This window comes from Cibotium barometz, chromosome 54, assembly GCF_041138505.1.
Source record: "Cibotium barometz isolate CiBa-2024 chromosome 54, ASM4113850v1, whole genome shotgun sequence".
Taxonomy (NCBI): domain Eukaryota; kingdom Viridiplantae; phylum Streptophyta; class Polypodiopsida; order Cyatheales; family Cibotiaceae; genus Cibotium; species Cibotium barometz.
The window spans coordinates 1,430,672-1,451,119 of NC_141099.1; the positions used below are offsets into that span (position 1 = coordinate 1,430,672).

General features: G+C 38.5%; 1 protein-coding gene across 2 annotated transcripts in view; it reads left to right on the plus strand.

Annotated features, from left to right (window-relative positions):
• LOC147607766 (THO complex subunit 5A-like) overlaps positions 1 to 2,847 on the plus strand; it is a 100,213-nt gene extending 97,366 nt beyond the window's left edge. For both annotated transcript variants that reach the window (XM_086790104.1, XM_086790103.1), the window contains one exon: positions 2,366 to 2,847. In XM_086790104.1, the coding sequence (XP_086646230.1) occupies positions 2,366 to 2,401 (36 nt within the window). In that variant the 3' untranslated portion in view covers positions 2,402 to 2,847. The remainder of the gene's footprint in view (positions 1 to 2,365) is intronic.
• Positions 2,848 to 20,448: the final 17,601 nt, after the last annotated feature.

The following is a 20,448-nucleotide window of genomic DNA, read 5'->3' on the forward strand; positions in this document are numbered from 1 at the left end:
CTGGCTTTCTTTCGCAAGAAAGCAACGCATGACGACATCTTTGAACTTGAGGGGAAGGGGCCTTTCCTTAGTCCTCCAGTCCTCCTCTGTCTGGCATGCAATGAAAGGGAGTCTCGATAATGCCCATTTGTGTACATAGTTTCTCATTGTCCTCCTTCAGTGAGCTTCCTGGGGAGCTCTAGTCTGCCTATGATTCTCCTCCTGGAGTAGTGTAGCCATCATGATTGCGTGTTGGGTCTGGGCTGATTTTTTCTTTTCGGCCACTTCTACCCACTTGGAAGTTCACCTATTTCCTCGTTAGTGGCCTGTCTTGGTAGTCTGTATTTCTTGGTGAATCCTTGCATTCTCATCCTTTAATTCGTCTGATCCAATTTCAAGGCATCCCTTAGAGACACTGTCCCGGTCTTTTTTCAGGGAAGCCATCTCTGCCTGGAGTCCAGCAATCTCATGTTTGTAATGTTCTTCCTGTAATGTCACAGGCTAGTAGGGCCATTGTGGTGTACTTGTCTGTGTTGCTTGAGATGTAAGTTTCCATCTTGTCCAGGGTGTCTTTTAGCTTCACGTAAAGACTGTTCCATGTAGTTGATGCTAGAGGGTACGTACTGTAAATTGTTGTTTTGCAGCAGTGGAGTCACCTGCGTCCCCTCTTAGAAAGGTATCTTATGACTGATGGGGAAGGTGTAGTGGGATTTGGAGCTTGTTTGTCTTTTCAAGTGAGAGATTGTTGTTGAAGAAATTCTTCCTTGACAAACAAATCCTTGGAGGCAGCAAGGAGTGTAAGACATCCTTCATATAGCAAACTAGCAATTGTTCTCTTTTGTCCACCCAAAGTGGTGGAACATACTCTTGGTTTCTGCACTTTACAACTTTCTTCCCATGCAGTCTCTGCAACCTAAGGAGGTTTGGTAATCAATGGACACACAATAATGCAGTATATGTCAACTTTGTGAGATGAAAGAGATCAATGTACCGGTATACACCAAGGCAAGGATACACACACACACCTCCGCTCCTCGCCACACATCCCCCCTTCCCCCCCAAAAGAAAGCAGTTCCATGCTTTCAAATACTTGCCGGAAGGCTAGCCCAGAAGACATACCACAAGTATATTGCTGGGCAAGTTAGTCTCCCCTGTGAACTCACATGATGTCTCTAGTCTTCCCTCTTAAACATAAGAAAACGGTCCACTTGTAATGGGGCATGTACATACAAATATCTAGGCCTTAACATTGCGTCTTTGTTTAGCTTTTAACCAAGGTGGATTAGGACATGCAAAGCTTGAAGGTCTTTGTATCTGTAGAAAATTTTCCTCGTTAAAGCTGGATTAAGGCATGCATTTGAAAATTTGGTGTGGTTTTTTAAATTTTGAACCATAGTACATGCTCTTTGCTGTCGTGGTTTGAGTACATGCTCTTTGCTGTCGTGGTTTGAAGTGTGTCTGGGGAGCTGCAATGCTGCTTGGATGTAGCTGTTTTGGCGTGCTTGGGATATGACTACGCTGTCAATATGCAGTTTGGTTTTTATCTTTTCTTTAATGGCTTCTGATATTTGGCTTGGCTTAGGTGAACTAGTACATGTATTGTGTTGAGAATATGCACGCACCTTGGTTCGTGAGGTAGATGAAATGGTCCACAAATTTGTTCACTGTGTCACGCCCCTTGTGGTGGTGAATTCATGCAACCATGTTTCTTGAGCTGTGTGATCCAAGAATGTGACTCTTTGAGTGGATGATTGCTTTTAATAATATCAATTTAATTTGGCTTTGAAATAGAATTAAAGATTTGGGTGATTTTAGTACATGATCAAACTCTTTCTATAATTACCCAACTATTTGGACCATAACTTGTACCCCCATAATTGCTATCTTGATATGTTTGATTAATTATAAGGCCTATTCTACATGTGCATGGCTTTCAGATCTTTTAATGTAGATCAATGGCGTGAAAAATCTCTCAAGCGTTTTTGCGCATGAAGTCTAAAGCATATCCTGTTTTGAAGTGGTCCAAGTGGCACATTTTTTCTTTTTTGGAAGTGGTCAAAGTGACATTAAGTCAAAGACATGTTTAGTCTAGCTTGTTTCATTTATAGATAGGTAACATGATATTTGCCTCGAGAAATATTGAGTGTGATTGGCACCTAATTAGCAAATATGTTGTCTCTATCTATATTTTTGCAAACCAACCCAAATACCATTAAAAATTGATGGTTAGGCTCCCTAGCCCTTGGTTTCATGCAATTGTATTTACATTATTTTATTTTTAGGCCCAATTACTTCACAAATGTGTCTTGCTAAGGTTTTTGTGCTCGTTGATGGCATGTGTGATCCCTCTGTCCTTGTGGAGCTTGATGGGTCTCCTTTGATGCAGGTTGAGGAAGTTTTAAGAGGTCTGTACGTCTCATAAGCATCCTCTTGGCTCCGACTCCTTGGGTGATTTTCGAGTGTGGTTTTTTGATCACAACAGACCAACAAATATATATCCAAGCATATATGAGTTTCATACTACATAACTCGTGAAAGGGTACATCTCGAAAAAGACAATTGACATCTCTTGTGCGAATGTTATAGTGTTCGCCTTCACAGAGTGCTTTGTCTCAACCTCTCCGATTGTACATACGTAGCATATATGTGCCTCATAAGGGATGTTACGTGCTTTCCGAAGGTCAATTTGTAGACAGTTGTGTATACCTTGCATATTTGTACTTGACAAGGAAAACATTATGTGCTTTGCCAAACATAGTCTTTAGACGGTGTCATGATACTCTCAGTTAGCCAATGGTGTATTTGCATGGCATGTGATGTTTCGGTGATGGCATCCAAAGCTCATGATAAATCCATCATTGACAACTAGTAGAAAGTGTTATTTGTAGAATTGAGGTTTAACGGGAAGATTGGGTGGGGACATCGACGTGCAGCTCATGTGGAGATATCAGAAAAGGTGGTTGATCTCGTCTAGAGAGATTAGAGAAGGTGAGTCCGAACTATATTGGAAAGGGGAGAGGCAATCCACTTCAAGGCATAGTTGAACACTTGTAAGTTCTAGGACCTAATTTGTGCCTCTTTTTAATGCTACATGGAAGGACTTAATAGCCAGACGTTGCAGGAAGTTGTATGCATCTATTGTATACATATGATGCATGTAGGTGATGGTCTAGAAAAATGCATCTATAATTAGGGGAGGCTCCAAAATGAGCCATGATGACCTCATGTAGCATTGATAGATGGCTAACTCATGATCATGCATGGAAGGATCTTCAATTGCAACAACCTTTCTATCCTCCTCTCATAAATACGTTCCTCAAAAAGGTACATTGCACATTGTTGTAAGGTGTCAAGAAGCCAAGATTTGGTGTGTGGAGCCTTGGAAGTGGGCTTGAAAGCACTCTCTCAAGATGGGTGAGAGCTGTGTATCTTGTGAGCTTATGTAGCTGGTCTCATAGAGAAGGTCGGATATATAGAGGTCACTTCTAGTTAAACTTAATTTAAGATGAGGTATCTCCACTTGGGCTCCTCTATATAGAAATGGCATGATTTCTCTTGGTGAGTATGAGGTGTTAAAGGCCATGATCTTAGCTTTGTAGGATTAACAATGAGGTTTGTCTTGTTACAAATCATTGCAATGCCTCTAGATGTCTATGTAGTCCCTCCGTAGAGTTGAAGATTAGGACTTACAATCCTCAAGTGCTAGACCATGCTGAGTAGTCACATGGACACAAATGGGGGCAGAATGCTTTTGCAATTAGGTACTCTCGCTAAGGAACCTGATGGAACCCGGTGATTATCTTTACAATGTCAAATAGCAAGAAAAAGAATCCATCAAGGACTATATCAATAGAGTGAGATATCTTCACTCACGATGTTGACATAGTGACAAGTTCTCTGACAAACAATTAACTTCACTCACGATGTGCTCAAGGACTATATCATCATGAGTGAGATACCTTTACTCACGATGTTCAAACACTGACAAGTTCTCTGACAAACAGTTAATTAGAAGATTCCTAGAAGGAATAGTTGATTTGGCCTTACATAATACCTTATACTTGGAAAAGCATAAGAACTTTGAGGAAGGCTATAGAAGCACCATAGACTTTGATGATAACTTCATGGGAACTTCTTAGGAATCTCCTTGAAGGAATCCCTTGTGAAGCATCCTTCAGCGCATTACCTTCCAAGGTAGGCATCAAAGGGAAAGTACCAGAGGCCATGCCAGCCACATAAAGACTTAGTGATTGCACTCATGCAACAAATGACTGAGCAATGGGAAGGTCAGGGTATGGAAAGATAATGTAGGCCAACCACACTTATACCCCCCAGATGACGTGAGTTATTTTGGTGTTCAATATGTCATGCCAACCACACAAGCACAAAATGCCCCCACCTAAGATTGAGACAAGGAGGTACCTAGTGCGCTTACAACATGAGGATGGGAAACCATGAACCTATCCATTGCTACAAAAGTTAGTCTTAGAGGAAACAATCAATGGTTGCACCAGCTCCTCCACTGGCCAACACCTGGCCTTTCCATCTCCATTGGCAAGACCCATGCTTGCCAATGCACCTAACACGGGGTAGTATGTGCCCCAAAAGAGGAGTCCTAAGAGCCCTAGAACTACCCTTACTACCTCTAGTACTACCACAACAGCCACCCATTCCTCGAGTGACCCCCATGAACCAATCAACCCTAACAAAAATTCATGAGGGGAAGGATGAGGGAATAGTTGGAGAGACACTAATTACCAAGAACCATTAGAGGCTCAAAGCCCCCAAGCCAAATACCTAGCCACTACATTCAAGAGGGCAATAGTATCTACCTGATTTACATAGTTGCAGTGCAACATGCTATTATTGTGCTACCACTACAAGGGACCCCATTGTGTGTGGCGACAGAGTGTCCCATCAAGAAGGCTATGGTAGCCGCACTGACCAACCCATAGCCTTTGGTACTACTCTATGTAGGATGTAACATCGACCACATGTACAAGGATTTTCCATTAAGAGGATCAAATCAAAGAACAGTACATGAGCACAAACCCAGCATGAGCCTTAATTTGCTAAGCGTCAGGGGTGGGCTTCTACAAAACGGTTCCTCTTAATGTTGGACTAGAATGAAAAATAGGAAGAAGGTCATTCTCGATGTTGCCCAAGCTTCAAATTATCGTAACTCAAAGTGCACGTAAGCCGGTCCGAGTCCTACGATTAGAGCTGATGAAGTTTCAAAACATGCTAGAGTTGTCCCTATAGGACTAGAAGACATAGAACCAAGAAGATAGGACAAGGCAAAGACCGCATGATAGTTCAAGAGGGATCAGGTGTGAGGACACAGTTTCCATATCTCTTCGTCTTTTTTAAACGAGGAATTGAATCCCCAGCCTGCTAGAGACCTAGAGGAACTAGTTAGACTCTAACAACCTGCCCAAAGAAGTTGGTAGAGTATCCCAATCCTATTGAGGAAAAAAGTAGACTGGAAGAACCGCAAGAACTAGTAAGAGCATGCCAAGCTCAAATGAAGGCTAAACCTCTAGTGGTCCTCACCATTAGAGAGGGTGAACCAATTCATTCCATGACCCAAGAGCATTGGAAACGGGGATTAGGGAATGATGACAAAAGCTTAGAGGCCATGGCCTCCAAAATCTTGGACAACGACCATAGGGTTCCATACTCAATGGGGCCTATACACGTTCCATACACTCTATATATGGTGACTGTCTTCACATTTTTTTCGTTTTACTTAGATCTAAGTATCTTATCATTCTTAGTAGATAACACTCTCAAGGGTTCCACTAATCCCAAGTTCGCTCATATGTACTATAGTCCATATCTAGTACTCAAAAGGGTTGGTGATTTGGCCTACAGCTTGACCTTCCTCCTTCTACAAGAATCCATAATGTATTCCATGCATCCAATCTAAAGAAGTATGTGGGTTCTATATCTCATGAAGTGGAAGAGCTTCCACCTATGGAGGATGAGGAGGGAGAAATCATTTATGAGCCGGAGAGGATTGTGGGAAGAAGGACAAGAGAGTTGAGGAATTTCATAGAGGAGTTTCTCATCAAATGGAAGCATTTACCCTCCCTTGGATGAGGCTACATGGCAACCACATTCTTACGTACAACAACAAGGTCTATCTATAAACGATGTTTCTTGACCATCTGTGGCATGCTTTTTATGGACTTTTTGACTCTTATATGGGGAGATATACATTGTGCAATTTTATAGACAGATTTTGTAGAGCATTTTTGGGGGTCTTTTCTCTATCCCAATGGATTCCAATGGTTATTATGGTGAAGACTTATAATGTGGGGATGTTTTGACACTATGTATAATTCATTTGCAGCTCATTTCAAGGTATGTTTCATGAAAGAATTGCAAGGGTTTTCAACTATGATATGGGTTGTCATAACAGTCATCTACATGTGAATTAATGGTTATTTTTCATTTTATGATTGAGGCTTATGGACTGAAGATTTCCAAGCTTGTTCATGGCCCACTTGTTCATTTTTGGAGGCTTCAACACTCTCTTTTAGTGGTATAATTCATGGGACCATATGGAAGATCAAGGACACTCTTTTCTCATGATTGAAGGATCTAACTATGGTATGGACTCATGGATCATCGAAGGATTAATCTATAACTGAGGGGTCTAGCAAGGATGCCTTTAGCCCCTCTCTTAGTATGCCATAGTTATCGATGGATTAAATTGGCTTGTTCAATAGAAGATAGAGGAGGGGAAGATGAAAGGTACTTCTCTTCCCACCAATAACAATGGGACAATTGGCTATTCGAGAGTTTGTAGAATAGGTGTAGGCATAACAATGTTTTCATTTGCATTCCCAAACACACAAGAGCACAATATATATTGATGAAAATTGACAAGCATCAAGCCTTCCACATGGCTTTGACCATTGTACTTTCTCATGCCTTGCACCAAATTTTCCTTCATGTGGATTACAACACCCAAAATACCCCCCCCCCCAAAAAAAACATAAAAATTCACAAAAACGCAACTTAACACCAAACTGCCAATTGGGGGCTTCACATGTCTAGGCCATTAAAACTCTGACAAATCAAAGATACAATAAAAGTGAGCGTAAGCACATGGCTATTCCCTAGCAAACAACACAATGCAAAAATGTTTAGCCTTGTTTTGATGCTTGGGTCATAAGGGGCCTTAATAGTGGCAATGTTATAGATTAGCACCACCTTAATTTACAGTAAAATAGGTAGTCTCTAGCACATTATATAGTCATTTTTGTAGGTTAGCACCAGCTTAATTTACAGTAAAATAGCTACCTTTTGAAGCTGCTGCATGTGAGAAAGCTTCTCAGTATCCCTAGCCAGCATGGATTCTTTAATTTTGGTTGTTTGCCTATTGGCATAATCACGACATAGTCAATGACATAAGTAATATGCTTTCCATTAAACTTCGCTTACCCATAAAGTCATGTAGACATAAAAATTTAGCTGTAACTTACCATGGTAGCCTCTCAATTTACCACAACTGTATCGATAGTTTGTACTGGAAAAAAATAAATAAAACAAAGCTGTGTATGGGATTAGAATAAATATTTACCTTCAAAGACTTTTTATTCCTACTAGAGCATTCTTATTCCTAGTAGAGCACATAAAAGCGCAACATCTTTGATGTTATATTCTAGAGGGTAAGAAAAGCCATTGATGTATCCCTTAATAGGATCTTTTTCTAGTTTAAGTGAATATGAAAGTGGATAACTATCCATATATCTTTCTTGGTATGAATATGAAATCTATTAAGAGATGAGGTATGTTCTCCACCTCTTTATGACATCTAGCATATAACCCATTAGAGATGCAGTGCAAATTGCCTTGTGCAGAATCAACTACACAAGACAACTGTATTTCTCAAGGAATATTTTGATCTAGATCCTTGAGAACTTACAGTTCCATTCCAAAGGATCCTTCATCTATCTCATTGATGAGTAGGGTTGACTAGAGGTGACTAGAAAAATGGGATAGCTAGATCTTCTTATGAATTAATCTAACAATATATGTTCCTTATAGAGAAAAGAGAGTGGAAAGGAGTAGCAATAAGAGGGATCTTTTTCTAGGAGTTATAATATGCAACACTAATAGCCAGGTATGTCTGGTCACTAAAAGACATCCTATCTTTTTGTAAGCTCTTATATTCCATTTGATTACCAGCCTATCAGCACCATTAGTGAAATATAAGGGATATCTAAACCTCCACCAGCAGGTTTAGGGGAGGTGCAAATTTTCCAATTTACTTTTGGCATTGTTTGGAAATTTGGATCTCCACTCAAAAAAAAAGTTCATGGAGAAATCTTTGAGACAGGAAAGATTTACTTCTGAGAGCCTTTAGCACAAGAGAAAAAGTATTAACAAGTAGGCAAAAAAAAAAGATTTAGAAACCCAAGATTCTACCTGGTATAAGAGTTTTGCATACCTCTCCATATTTCAAATATACTCTCTGCTGGATCTTAGCTAGAGCCCATTGCCATCTCTAATGCGAGGCCCAACCTCAAGATTGTGCCCTCAAGAATGATATAACAACTATGATAGAAGTGCAAAGATGGGGGAGGGGTTCTCTAGGTCTTTTTGAAATGATTGATGCAATGTTAAGTGGTCGTATAGAACATTTCCAAAAAGAATTAATGGTCTGGATCCAATCTTTTTTTGTTCCATTATTTTTCTTGCAAGTAGGACTAGGATTAAATTATTATTTTTTCATTATTTTTCTCACATTCTTCCATCAAGCAAGGATGTCCTTTAGTCCCTCTCAAAGTAGGAGTAGGATCAAATTGGTATACCCTATTAAAAATATGCAAGCCTAATTAAATGAATCACCACACTTGGAATTCAATAGTTCTCTTGTATCCCTTGACTCGCACAAAGATAAATATTTGAGGACATCTTGGATTCTATTATTGCACTCCAAATAGAGTCGCTTTCACCAGCGTTCCTCAACTAGAGTCCTCATTAATTAATAGTTCTCTTTTTGATAGCTTCTCCATTCTCCAAATAGAGTCGCTTTGGCCACCATGCCTCAACTAGAGTACTCATTAATTAATAGTTCTCTTTTTGATAGCTTCTCTCCAAATAGATCCATTTAACAAGGATGCCCTTTAGCCCCGCCCCTCTCTCTTGTATGACATAGTTGTAGATGGATTAAAATGTCTTGTTCAAAAGCAGATAGAGGAGGGGAATATCAGAGGTATATTTCCCTTCTCACCAATGATAGTGGGATATAATTGGCTATTCAACTGTTTACAGATGATACCAATAGGTGTGGGTGTGAGCCCACAACAACATGTAGCACGACCTTTGCATATTCCCAAGCACACAAGAGCACAACACTGTCAAAAATTAACAAGCACCAAGCCTTTCACATGGCATTGACCATTGTACTTGTTGCTGATACCTTGCACAAAATTTCCCTTCATGTTGATTACAACACCAAAAATGCTTTAAAAACCATAAAAATTCACAAAAAAATAACTCAACACCAATTTTCCTTCATGTTGATTACCAGACCAAAAATGCTATAAAAAAAACATGAAAATTCACCCCCCAAAAAAACAACTCAACACCAAACCCTCAACTGCGAATTTCACTTTATCTAGGTTATCAAAGGCTTTTTTGAGCCATAGATCTATGCACTTTAACCAAGACGTCCATTATCTCTTGGACATTAGGTACTCAATGTGAGCTACCATACTTATAAAAATATGGCATTACACTATAGTATCTTTCGTGTTATAACTATGGAAATTAACACATATACTATTAGTCCAATCGATTGCATGCTTGTAAAGATTAGCTGCTGCTACCAAAGAGAGGAGTGAATAGAGCTAACACTTTAAGAAAGTGATTAACCAATGTTAATCTACTAAGAAAGGCAAGATGCTTAGATATAAGAACATTAGAAAAGGTATAGACAAGGTCATCACACATAAAATCATTAAGGTTCCGATTGCAAACTCTATTACAGGGTAATATGCACATTTGTGGAGGGATTTGAAAGATTGTATACAAGTTCAAGAGTGACCATTGTGGAGAAAATAAATTCCAAAAAGAAATTTAAGAAACTCCTAGGAATGAGAAAAGAAAAAGGCTACCTAAGGTACATGAGAGAGTAATCTGACTAATGTAATGATGGCTCTGCGAGTGGTACACAAAAACTATGGTGTCAATACTTTGCTAGTGTAAGCGTTGTCATTAAGCATTGTTGTGGAAGTTTATGAGTGAATAATTATTGTGAAGAAAATAAATTCCAAAAAGAAAATGAGGAAACTCCTAGGAATGAGAAAAACAAAAAGCAACTTGGAACATTAATACTTTACTTGATGGTAGTGCTAGTGTGAGCATTGTTACTAAGAATTGTATTAAAAAATCATCCAATGGAGGAGACTAATTTGGTTGTAAATTATTATTATTTTGATGAAACTTCATCTAAACCGCTCAAACTCAAGAGAGGTTAGACATGTTTGAAGGTCAAAACGTTTGGTTAAAGATAACATCCTACATTCAACATGATAAAATTTCATAAAGCAACCGAAATCATATGAGGGTGACCTTATATGTGGGAAGCTAGATTGGTCCATGACTATGATACAAGCCCTCTACCTTATGAAGACAGACCTTAGGAATCGTATGAGGGTGACCCTATATGTGGGAAGTTAGATTGGTCCATGACTATGATACAAGTCATATCTACCTTAGGAAGACAGACCAAACAAGAAAGTTGAATTTGTGAACATACAACATTTACCCATTAGCGGGATGGTTCCTAGTAGATACCATGACTAAGACCACATTAGTCAATGTGTGTTGCATCGATCACATCGGACCTTGGGAGATGAGCAATATGAGAGAGATTACACACAATTATCCAAGTTGAGAATGAGAGAGATTCGATTATTACACACTATTATTTAAGTTGAGAATGCAAAAAACTGGATGCATCTTTGGCCTACCATGGGTGTACTTTCAACGTTGAGAGGAATCATTTATAAGGTAGGCCTAAGATTGGAATTAAAGCCATTATGTACACTTGGAGTGGATGAACTCTTTGAGTAAATAAAAAATCCAAAATCCTTACACAATAAAGGCATATGATACATGTCCCTTTATGATTCTCATAAGTAAGTAACTACATATAAAACGTATAGCACACACTAATGTCGTACTCCTCGATCATGATGCAGGTAACCTCTATACCCTTGGACTGACTCTAAAGTCTAATTTCTCACTTCATCCATTTTTCTAAGTTTTCCAAACAAACCACTAGGCCTATGGAGGTACACCCATAATTGATAGTCCTAGTTGATTTCTCACACACCCAATCTCTATTAGACTTTTTAGTTCTCTCTCTCTCTCTCTCTCTCTCTCTCTCTCTCTCTCTCTCTCTCTCTCTCTCTCTCTCTCTCTCTCTCTCGAAAATAACTCTTAGGGTCATAGTACTACAATTCTTTCATCAAGGTTACTTAAGTATACTTTGGGCAATACATCATTAAATTAACCATCATTTTCTCCTAAAGCTATAAGAATTTCCCATGGATATAAAATATGTGACATGTTGCTTTTCTTATACAAGGGTGCACTAGGGTTTATACAACTTAAGAACATTTAAATTTATTTCTAGGCTTAGCTTAACTTCTTTTTCTCATTTATTTAGGGTTAATTTTGTGATTCTTATTAGAATTTACACATCTCAATCTAGGAAAAAGACCAAAAGCTATCCTATGTTGGTTGACTGTGCATAATTACAGAGAGGTTAAATGGTCTCTAGGGCATAAATAAAATGCTTGCTAGATTTAAATATAACCTCTATTTAATTGTTTAATTTTAACAAAGAGCTAGAAATAGTGAAAATGAAAAGACAACAACTTCAAGGCTCAAAAAGGACTATGTACTTACGTAAATTCAAAAATTTAAATGTAAGGCTTAATAACCTACTTAACTAGGTCAAAGCTTGATGTGTATATGTTTCAAAATGATAAAAAAAACCTCCAAATCCATTCACATACAAATGGACTTTATTACTAGTCTAGTAAGTGTAAGCTATGATTCTATATTTGTAATGATTGATAGGTTGACTAAATTTTCACATTTGATTCTAGTGAAGAATACCTTTACACCATTGGATAAAGCTACATATTTCTATGTGACATATTTCAATTTCATTTATCTTACACAATCATTATTAGTGATCAAGATTCCAAATTCAACTCTAGATTTTGGACATCCTTTTTTGAGGCAATTGGAACTTTACTTGATTTAACCACATCTTATTATCCTGAGACTGATGGTCAAATAGAGGGAGTCAATCAAGTCATTGAAGACACTTTTAGCACCTTTTGTGGTTGTGAGCCGAGGAGATGGTTGAATTATCTTCATCTTTCGGAGTTTGCCTATAATGCTTTTCACCATTAAAGTATTGGTATTAGCCCGTTTAAGGCACTATTTGGATAAGAATGCCTTATACCTTTAAATGGGTAAAATCCCTTAATTAGTATGGAAGTCTCAAAGTAGATGTTGGATGAGATGAATCATTAAATGTAGTCAATAAAAAACGATATCAAAGCTACTCTAGATAGGCAGAAGCAGTATAGGTAGAAGTAGTACGTCTATCTTTCAGAGACTTTAAAAAAGGAGACATGGTATTTCTTTGAGTATGACCCAAGAGAAGTTCCCTCTCTTTTAGGAAAGTACAAGAAGTTATCTGCAAGATATTGTGAACCACATGTTGTTACTCACAGGATTAGAGAACAAGCTTATGAACTTCTTCTCCATCCTTATCTTCGGATCCATAATGTATTTCATGTAAGTTTGTGAAAGTATATCCTAGATCCTAATCATGTTCTAGAGGATGATCAACTAATTATTCCAGGTCAAGAATAGATAGAATTAGAACCCAAGAAATTCCTCAGGTAAAACCCTTTAAGGAATAGGATTCTGTGAGAGTATTTAATCAAATGGAAGTTCTTCCTAGTAGAGGATGCTACACGGGAAAAAGAAGAAGACTTAGCTCAAGATCATCTTAGTTTATGAGATAAGGACATCTCGAATCTTCAAGTGGGGGAGAATGTAAGATCCCTCATACCCTGTATTTTATTGATGCAATCTATGAGATGTTATAGAGAGAGAAAATGGAATAAATGATTAAAATTATTCATAGATGAGATACAAAATTTTAAAATAAATTTAGCCAATAAAAATTAGTTGTAATAGTGAGTGTACCAAGATTTTTGAGCTCAAAAAAATTAAATGAGAGCATTAGGCCTATGTGCACATGTCTGTGTGTGTGTGTAACCTTGGCAGTCATGGTGGCGGGTAAAAAATAAAGATGAGAAAATTTAAAAAAATGGAGCTCAAAAATGAGTTTAGAATATGCTAATTACTCTAGTACAAATATCCGGCATAAAATATTATGGTTATTCCCAAGAAAATAATTAAAGACCCACCTTACGCAAAGAGTGTGCACATTAATTAATAAAATCTCTTAAGGTTAAATAAACTAAGATTCTAAAACCAAGTATGGTGAAAAACTAAGGGTAGATTTACTAGGTGAAAAGTTAAAAAACCATGGGTAGAAATTAAGAGTGGTAAAGTGATAAGTTGTTTTTCAAAAGTGGGGTCTCTAATAGTTAACTTTAGTGTATGTAGACCTATGCAAATTAATAAGCCTTAGTCTAGCACACCACAACACAAAAGTAGACTTATTATGAATTGAGCATTGAAGCTAGAAGGAACTTTAGGGAATTATCCTCTAAAATTTAGTAATTCAATGGGCTAAAATCTAGTGAGATAAAAGCTCAATCTAGAGAGATAAAAGCTTAGGAAATTTTAGGAAATTACTCTCTAAAATTCAGTAAGCTAATAAAAGTAATTGAATGGGCTAAAATCTAGTGAGAGAAAAACTCAAACTAAAGAGAGAAGATACTAGATATGTATAAGAAGGTAATGTCTATCTTAAGAAACATAAGACTGAATTGATAGCATAGAGATGGATGACCCTTATCTAAGAAGTACTTATTAGAATTAGAACCCTTAAAATTATCAAAGCAAAAAGTCCTAGAGAGAGAATATTTCTCTAGAAATTATGCATCTCTCTAGAAAGGATATTATGTTTAAAAATTTATCCTTGACGTTAAATTCTCCTTTTGACTTTTTTTTAAAAGAGTACCTTGAGTCAAATCAAAGAAAGAAAATGGCGAAGTGGATCTCATTCAGAGAGAGAACAAGACCCCTAGACCAAATTCATAAGTGATCTTTTCCTACTTAGTCTGGAGATTTGATCAACGAAGATCTTGAGAATAAAGGTCTAATCCAGATAAATTTTATGAGAGAGAAAGAGAGGTAGTTAGACCTAAGCATCTAGTTAATCTGGATAGGTATTAAACTCCTAAAGGCCTAAAGCCCTAAGTTATAGAATATGCTCTAAGTTCAGAATTTCCTATGGACCTAATAATGGTTATGACTTTAGAAATAAGAGATGCAAAGCTAGTACAAGGTTTAATCAGGTATTGATCTTAGTCTCAAACTCTTAAGGATACTAGAAAAGCTATAAGGACTCTGTAAATTTAAGTAATCTGGAATGATTGGATATTATTCTGGAATGCCAAAGATCTCTTACCTATACTTTGTGGCTAGAGGATTTGTGATTAGAGTTGAGACTCGAGGACTACGGAATGTCATCAAGCTTGCGATGGTTTACCAAATTGTGGATGCATGACTGTTTGATCATGTTTTACTTATTTTTCTTATATTCATTATGAAATTATTTACTATGGATGCACGTGAAGGTACCACAGAAGTGTGTGGTTTGTTGTGTTATAGACATTTCTCTTGTAGTGAGTCTTGTCATGAGGACGATCAAAATCAATGTGATGGATAAGGGACAGCTCCAATTGTACTAGGCAAGTAAGGCAGGTCTAGGGACTAGACGTGTGCATCAATTTCATGTGGCTTCTGACTGGTTGGCTATAGCATTTTTTCATTGAGAGTGGTATGGCTATCAAAAGCAGATCCCTAGATTTTGGAATAATAATTAGATTTAGATGTAAGACTTCTGGACTCCTCTTGTCAGCCTAGTGGTTCGAGAGAGTGTTCGAGCTCTGTAGTGCATACCTTCCTGGTTTGAGAAACACATTGTGGTGTGCAAAGATACCGATTAATTTTATATCGATCTGAAGTGATTTATGATGTTATATTGAGAGTAATTTTATGATGATATATTTGAATATATTTTTCATTTTTAAGTTAATTCGTTCCATTAAATTTTTATTTGAAAGAAATGTTTACCATGGAGCATGTGTGTGAGCTCTATTTTCTACTTAAGTGTGTATGTGAGCTGTGTTTTCTACTTAAGTGTGTGTGCGTAATGAAAAATGAAATTTCAATTACGATTGTGTAAGTTCACACTAGCTCCATAAGCCTAGTGGAAGGCAATAAGCTAACCCACAAGATTGGATAGACTGAGTGTATAGAATTGGTCAAAGTTGATAAAGGATTTAAATACTGGAAAGTGGGTGGCCAAGTGGACCCGAATTACGAGTGCTTTCTAAACCTAGAGACCAAACTTGATTATAAACTTAGAAACTTGGGAAAAATCTAGGAATTAGCTTTAGATCGTAGAGTTTATTAGAATTAAGGTAGAACTAATCGATGAATATAATGTCGTGTTGAAGCGAGAATTATAAAGTGGACATTTTACTTGGAGGAATTATAAGCACCTCCTACTATAAAGTGAATGAAACTGAAAGTGCCTATGCAGCAACGAGACATAAACGTCAACATAACTAATGGGAAGGGGTAAACAATATGTATCTTTAAACACAATAAGTGTTGTGGACTCTAGCAATGACCTTCAAACTCTTAATCAACCTTTGACAATAAATGTAGGCTAAAATTGCTCTAAGAGAATATGAGCTTAGGGCTAAAAATCAAATGAATGAATCTGTGGGAGTCAATAAAAACTGAAACATCTAGCTACCCCTTGAGGATCCAATCAACATTTGGCTAGATTTCCTTGTGGGCAAACATGTTCAACAAAAATGGATAGTGATTAGCCTCAATGCTACTCACAATACTGTTTCGAGAAGAATTTGGGCATTTTTTGGCCAACTCACAAAAATGGATAGTGATTAGCCTCAATGCTACTCACAATACTGTTTCGAGAAGAATTTGGGCATTTTTTGGCCAACTCATGCTCACTCCTAGGCAAATGAATGTGCTAGATGCTGAAGGCCAAGACCTCGAAGTCTGGTGTTATTTCTCACACACAATCACCTAAGGATGATAACATAATGTGAATTTCAAGTTACCCCTAAAGAACTAGAAGAGGTTATCCTTGGTGGTGATTGGTTGGTCAACATTGGTACTCCATTGATGAAAGCAAGCAAACCATCTTCTTGGAAACCCCTAAAACATCCTTCATATTACTCTTATAACTAGAAGAACATCTTCCCAAAGCTAAAATAGATGGAAGCTCAACAACTTGAAGCTTCAGAAACACCTACAAGAATCATTCCATTAGATTCCTAGAATAGAAATGGATTTGAAACGAGCTTGGAAGTCCAAAACATCCAATCTCAAATCTATCCTTATACAGACAACACAATCTTATGACATATGAGAGAGCTATGGTGTTGTGCAAATAGGCAAGCCAAGCTTGTAGGCTCATGAATGGATTTGGTGGATTGACACTCAAGGTGGGCCATGTCTAGGATCTTTTGAATGCACAATCCATATGGAGTCTAACCCCTTGAAATGTAAGATTTGTGTGTTAGACTATGTGCTGGAAGTGGATTTCATCCTAGGAAGGGACTGGGCTACCTTGGTGCAAGCTATGCCAGACCTTGTCAAACATGTGCCATGAAGATATCTGACAAAGAAGTGGTGGTGCCATTCCGACCAGGATGAAATAACACTCAATACTGTTTATGACCTTGTCCAAAAGAGACCATTAGCCTCTACATCCGAAACTACTCTTGATGAAGACCTATCTTCTCCATCGAAAATCATTTGTGATGAACTCCCTAAATAAGCCATATCCCCAAAGAAGGAACCAGTCCCAAATCTACATATTTAGAGTCCTCAAACTGTAAATTTTCATGAAGGTGAACATTCCATTTCACCAAGGCTCGGAGTAAGGGCCATATCTTTTGAAGGAAGAGCTACCCCCAAGATATAGCCTTGTTGTGTCTCAAGAACCTCTTCTACAAGTGTCACTAAGGTGCAACCAAAATCTCAATCACAAAACCTCGTCTAACTACCACTTCTAGAAACAATTCCTAATCACTAACAGTTAACCCATGTCTAACAAAGTACCTAAGGATGAAAATTCTACTACAAAGAAAAATCCTTGATCGACAAAGCTCATTCTCCACCACTAAGAATACCATCAAGATATTTCCAAAGCATCAAAAGGGGGTGGAAAAGCAACTACTCCGAGCATAAGGATTCTATGAGGGGAGAAATTCAAAGGCCTGATAAGAAGAAGAAAATAAGGAAACCTCTACCATGGCATCCAAAGCAAACACACAAGAGAATGCCAGTAAAGGAAATATGGATTCCAAGAGTATTATTGCAAGCCCAAGGCTATCATGAAGGTACAACCCAAGTTTGAATTCCAACCATGCTCCCATAAAAGAAGAGGTATGCACCCAAGAAGAAGTCTACGTCAAAACAAAGAACCCGGCAACAACTAAGGTACCATACTCGATGCCCAAGAATTCATAAATGATGGATACCTACAAATCTAATTTAGGCTCAGGGATACTACTATGAGAGCAATACCATCATTGGGGTGCCTAAACATATCAAGATTAATCAAGTTTCATCATCAACTTCAAGATAAGTTACTCAAAGGAATTTTATAGTGTGGAAAACCAAAGCACAGCCAAGCTAAGACTACGGAGAAGGTATTCTTCGTAGTCTTTTCTCATTTAATTTCATGGATATTAATCATTTTGTACCTATGTGTGATTGGCCCTAGAGAAAAGACTATGGAGAAGGTATTCTTCATAGTCTTTTCTCATTTAACTTCATGGATTTCAATGATTTTGTACCTATGTGTGATTGGCGACATTGGTGTCTATTTGTGTTTTTATGTTTCATTATATGTCTACTTTCCATCAAAGATGGGACACATCTCCTTTCAATGAATATGTATGCAAAGTGAAGTGATCTCTTAATGGCAGAGGTTACTGGAAAATAACTAGATTGGGTTGGAATGCTCTCACGGATATGTATGCCAAATGTATGTGTATGCCAAGTTTGGTGCGTACTTCAAAGTAAACTAAGTACTTGAGGAGCTCCTTTCGTGGATATGTATGGCGAGTGCGGTAACTTCATATATAGGTAGCCAATTTTAATGCTTTCTTAAAGTAGACCTTGAGGCCCAAAATGGGCTATAAATTTAAGACTCTCTATGGTATCCTTTCCTCTTGGACGGATTTGGGGACTAGTTTTTTTAAGACAGAAGGAAAAGAGAGAAAAAGAGGGGAGGCCTCATGACCAAGTGACATGATGAATTAGGAGGGATCTATGGTTGGAAAGAGGTGTCGCGACGATCGGGATTTGATCAACATCGTTGGATTCCCAAGTGAACTACGGGTGAACAGTGGGTAAACTCGGAGTGAACTAGGGTGAACTAGGGAGACATTTTTTGGCAAGAAAGTGAACTAGGGAACACAAATACCAAGATATAAATTAAAAAACACTAGAGGAAAGTATAGCATAGTGGTTAGATGATGAAAGCTTGAGCAGCCGGTTCCGAGTTCGAATCGTCTTTTGCATTGAGCTCAATCCCTCGAAATTTTTTTAAGTCCCAAAAATCTCCATGGTATACCCTGAGTTCACCCTTTCTTGAGTTCACCCCTAGTTCAGGCTGAGATCACGCCTAGTTCACTTGCCTCATCGAGACGCATCTTTTCGGCCTTAGATCCCTTTTGATTCATGATGTGTCACTTAATCCTCTAGAGAGAGTAAAATTAGTTTAAACGAAAGGTTTTTTTTGTTTTGACCTAAGTCCCAAGGGAGGTGACCGCCGTTCGAGCCAATCAAAGCTGTGAGATGATGTAACGTCAATCCTGAAGCCATAGGCTATAGCTTACATCGAAAATTCAACCCCAAGTTTGACCGAGTCGTTATACGCATTGGTTCCCGAGGAGGGAGGAGGAGGACTGGTCAGTCCGGTTGTGGATGGACCGAATTTAAAGGCAGACAACGAAAAGGCCAACACTTTCTTCGAGATAACACTTTCACTTACACTTCATCAACAGTGACCAAGACGTACCTCTACCACCTACTGCCCTCCTTTCCAGAATCCACATGGCACACACCACCACAGCAGCAGTGAGTCGTGACGACTCACGAGTCGGTGGGCGGGCGGGACTTGGAAGGTGGACCAATTTCTCCATACCTCGGTACCTACGGCCCAAGCACACTTCTGCTACATGAATCGTCCGACCACTTTATTAGATAGACTTTTCGAAGCTGGCCGCCCCTGGCGAGTGCGAGCCTCGTGAGTCGTTGGAGCCTACTGCCCAGTGTCAGTCTTCAGAATAACATTTTTTCCCTAAATGTACTAAAAATGGTTTTTATAACTAAAATTTGAATCTCCTAAAACCGTGCAATTTACACTAAAGGGCCTTTTTTTTCTTTTCTTTTTGACAGCTACCGCAAGCGGAAGACCAAAGGCTTTGTTACTCAATTTGCATGTGAAGGGCCCACGGTACCATGTCCATCAGCTATCACGGGTTCTACAGTCTACTGTTCTACAGTTCCTGGCACTTGCACGCTCGCTCGTTTCCATCCGGATTCCCAGCCAACCTTTGGTGGTCACGGTTTAATGAAAAGGACGGTCAAATGGACAGAACACAACACTCACACACTCACTCTCTGCGTTTTCTCTAGACTCTGTGTCTCACACTATTCTCTCTCCAACCGATAAGGCCTCCAAAGGTTTTTGGTAGTCGCAGTTTGATGAAAAGGACTGGGCATAACGCCCTGTCATGTTGTTGGCAAAATAATTGCACACTAGTCTGCCTCTCTCTCTCTCTCTCTCTCTCCATGTCTTCTGAAGAAGGTGGAACTGACATTTTTGGCCTAATTCCCTCCCCGTTCGTTCCCCCTTGAAGTTGAAATCCACTTTGGATATTGTAACATTCGGGAAACGAAAGTTTCTTCATCGCGCGCCGCTGTGTGTAAAAGCAAAAGGGGAGAGCACTGGTCAATCGCGTCCAAAGTGTCGTAAAGGAGCCAGTTGGTTGAAACTGGAAAAAGGCACGGGGGTACTGCGAATCATTGTGGGGACCACCTAATTAGAGCGAAAACTGGTGTGATAGGAAGTTGGAACCACCATAAACTAGGCAATGTGCACCACGGCACGTAAGGAAGCACCAGTGAATTTTGTAATTGGAAAGTAAGAGTGTCTATCTCTATATA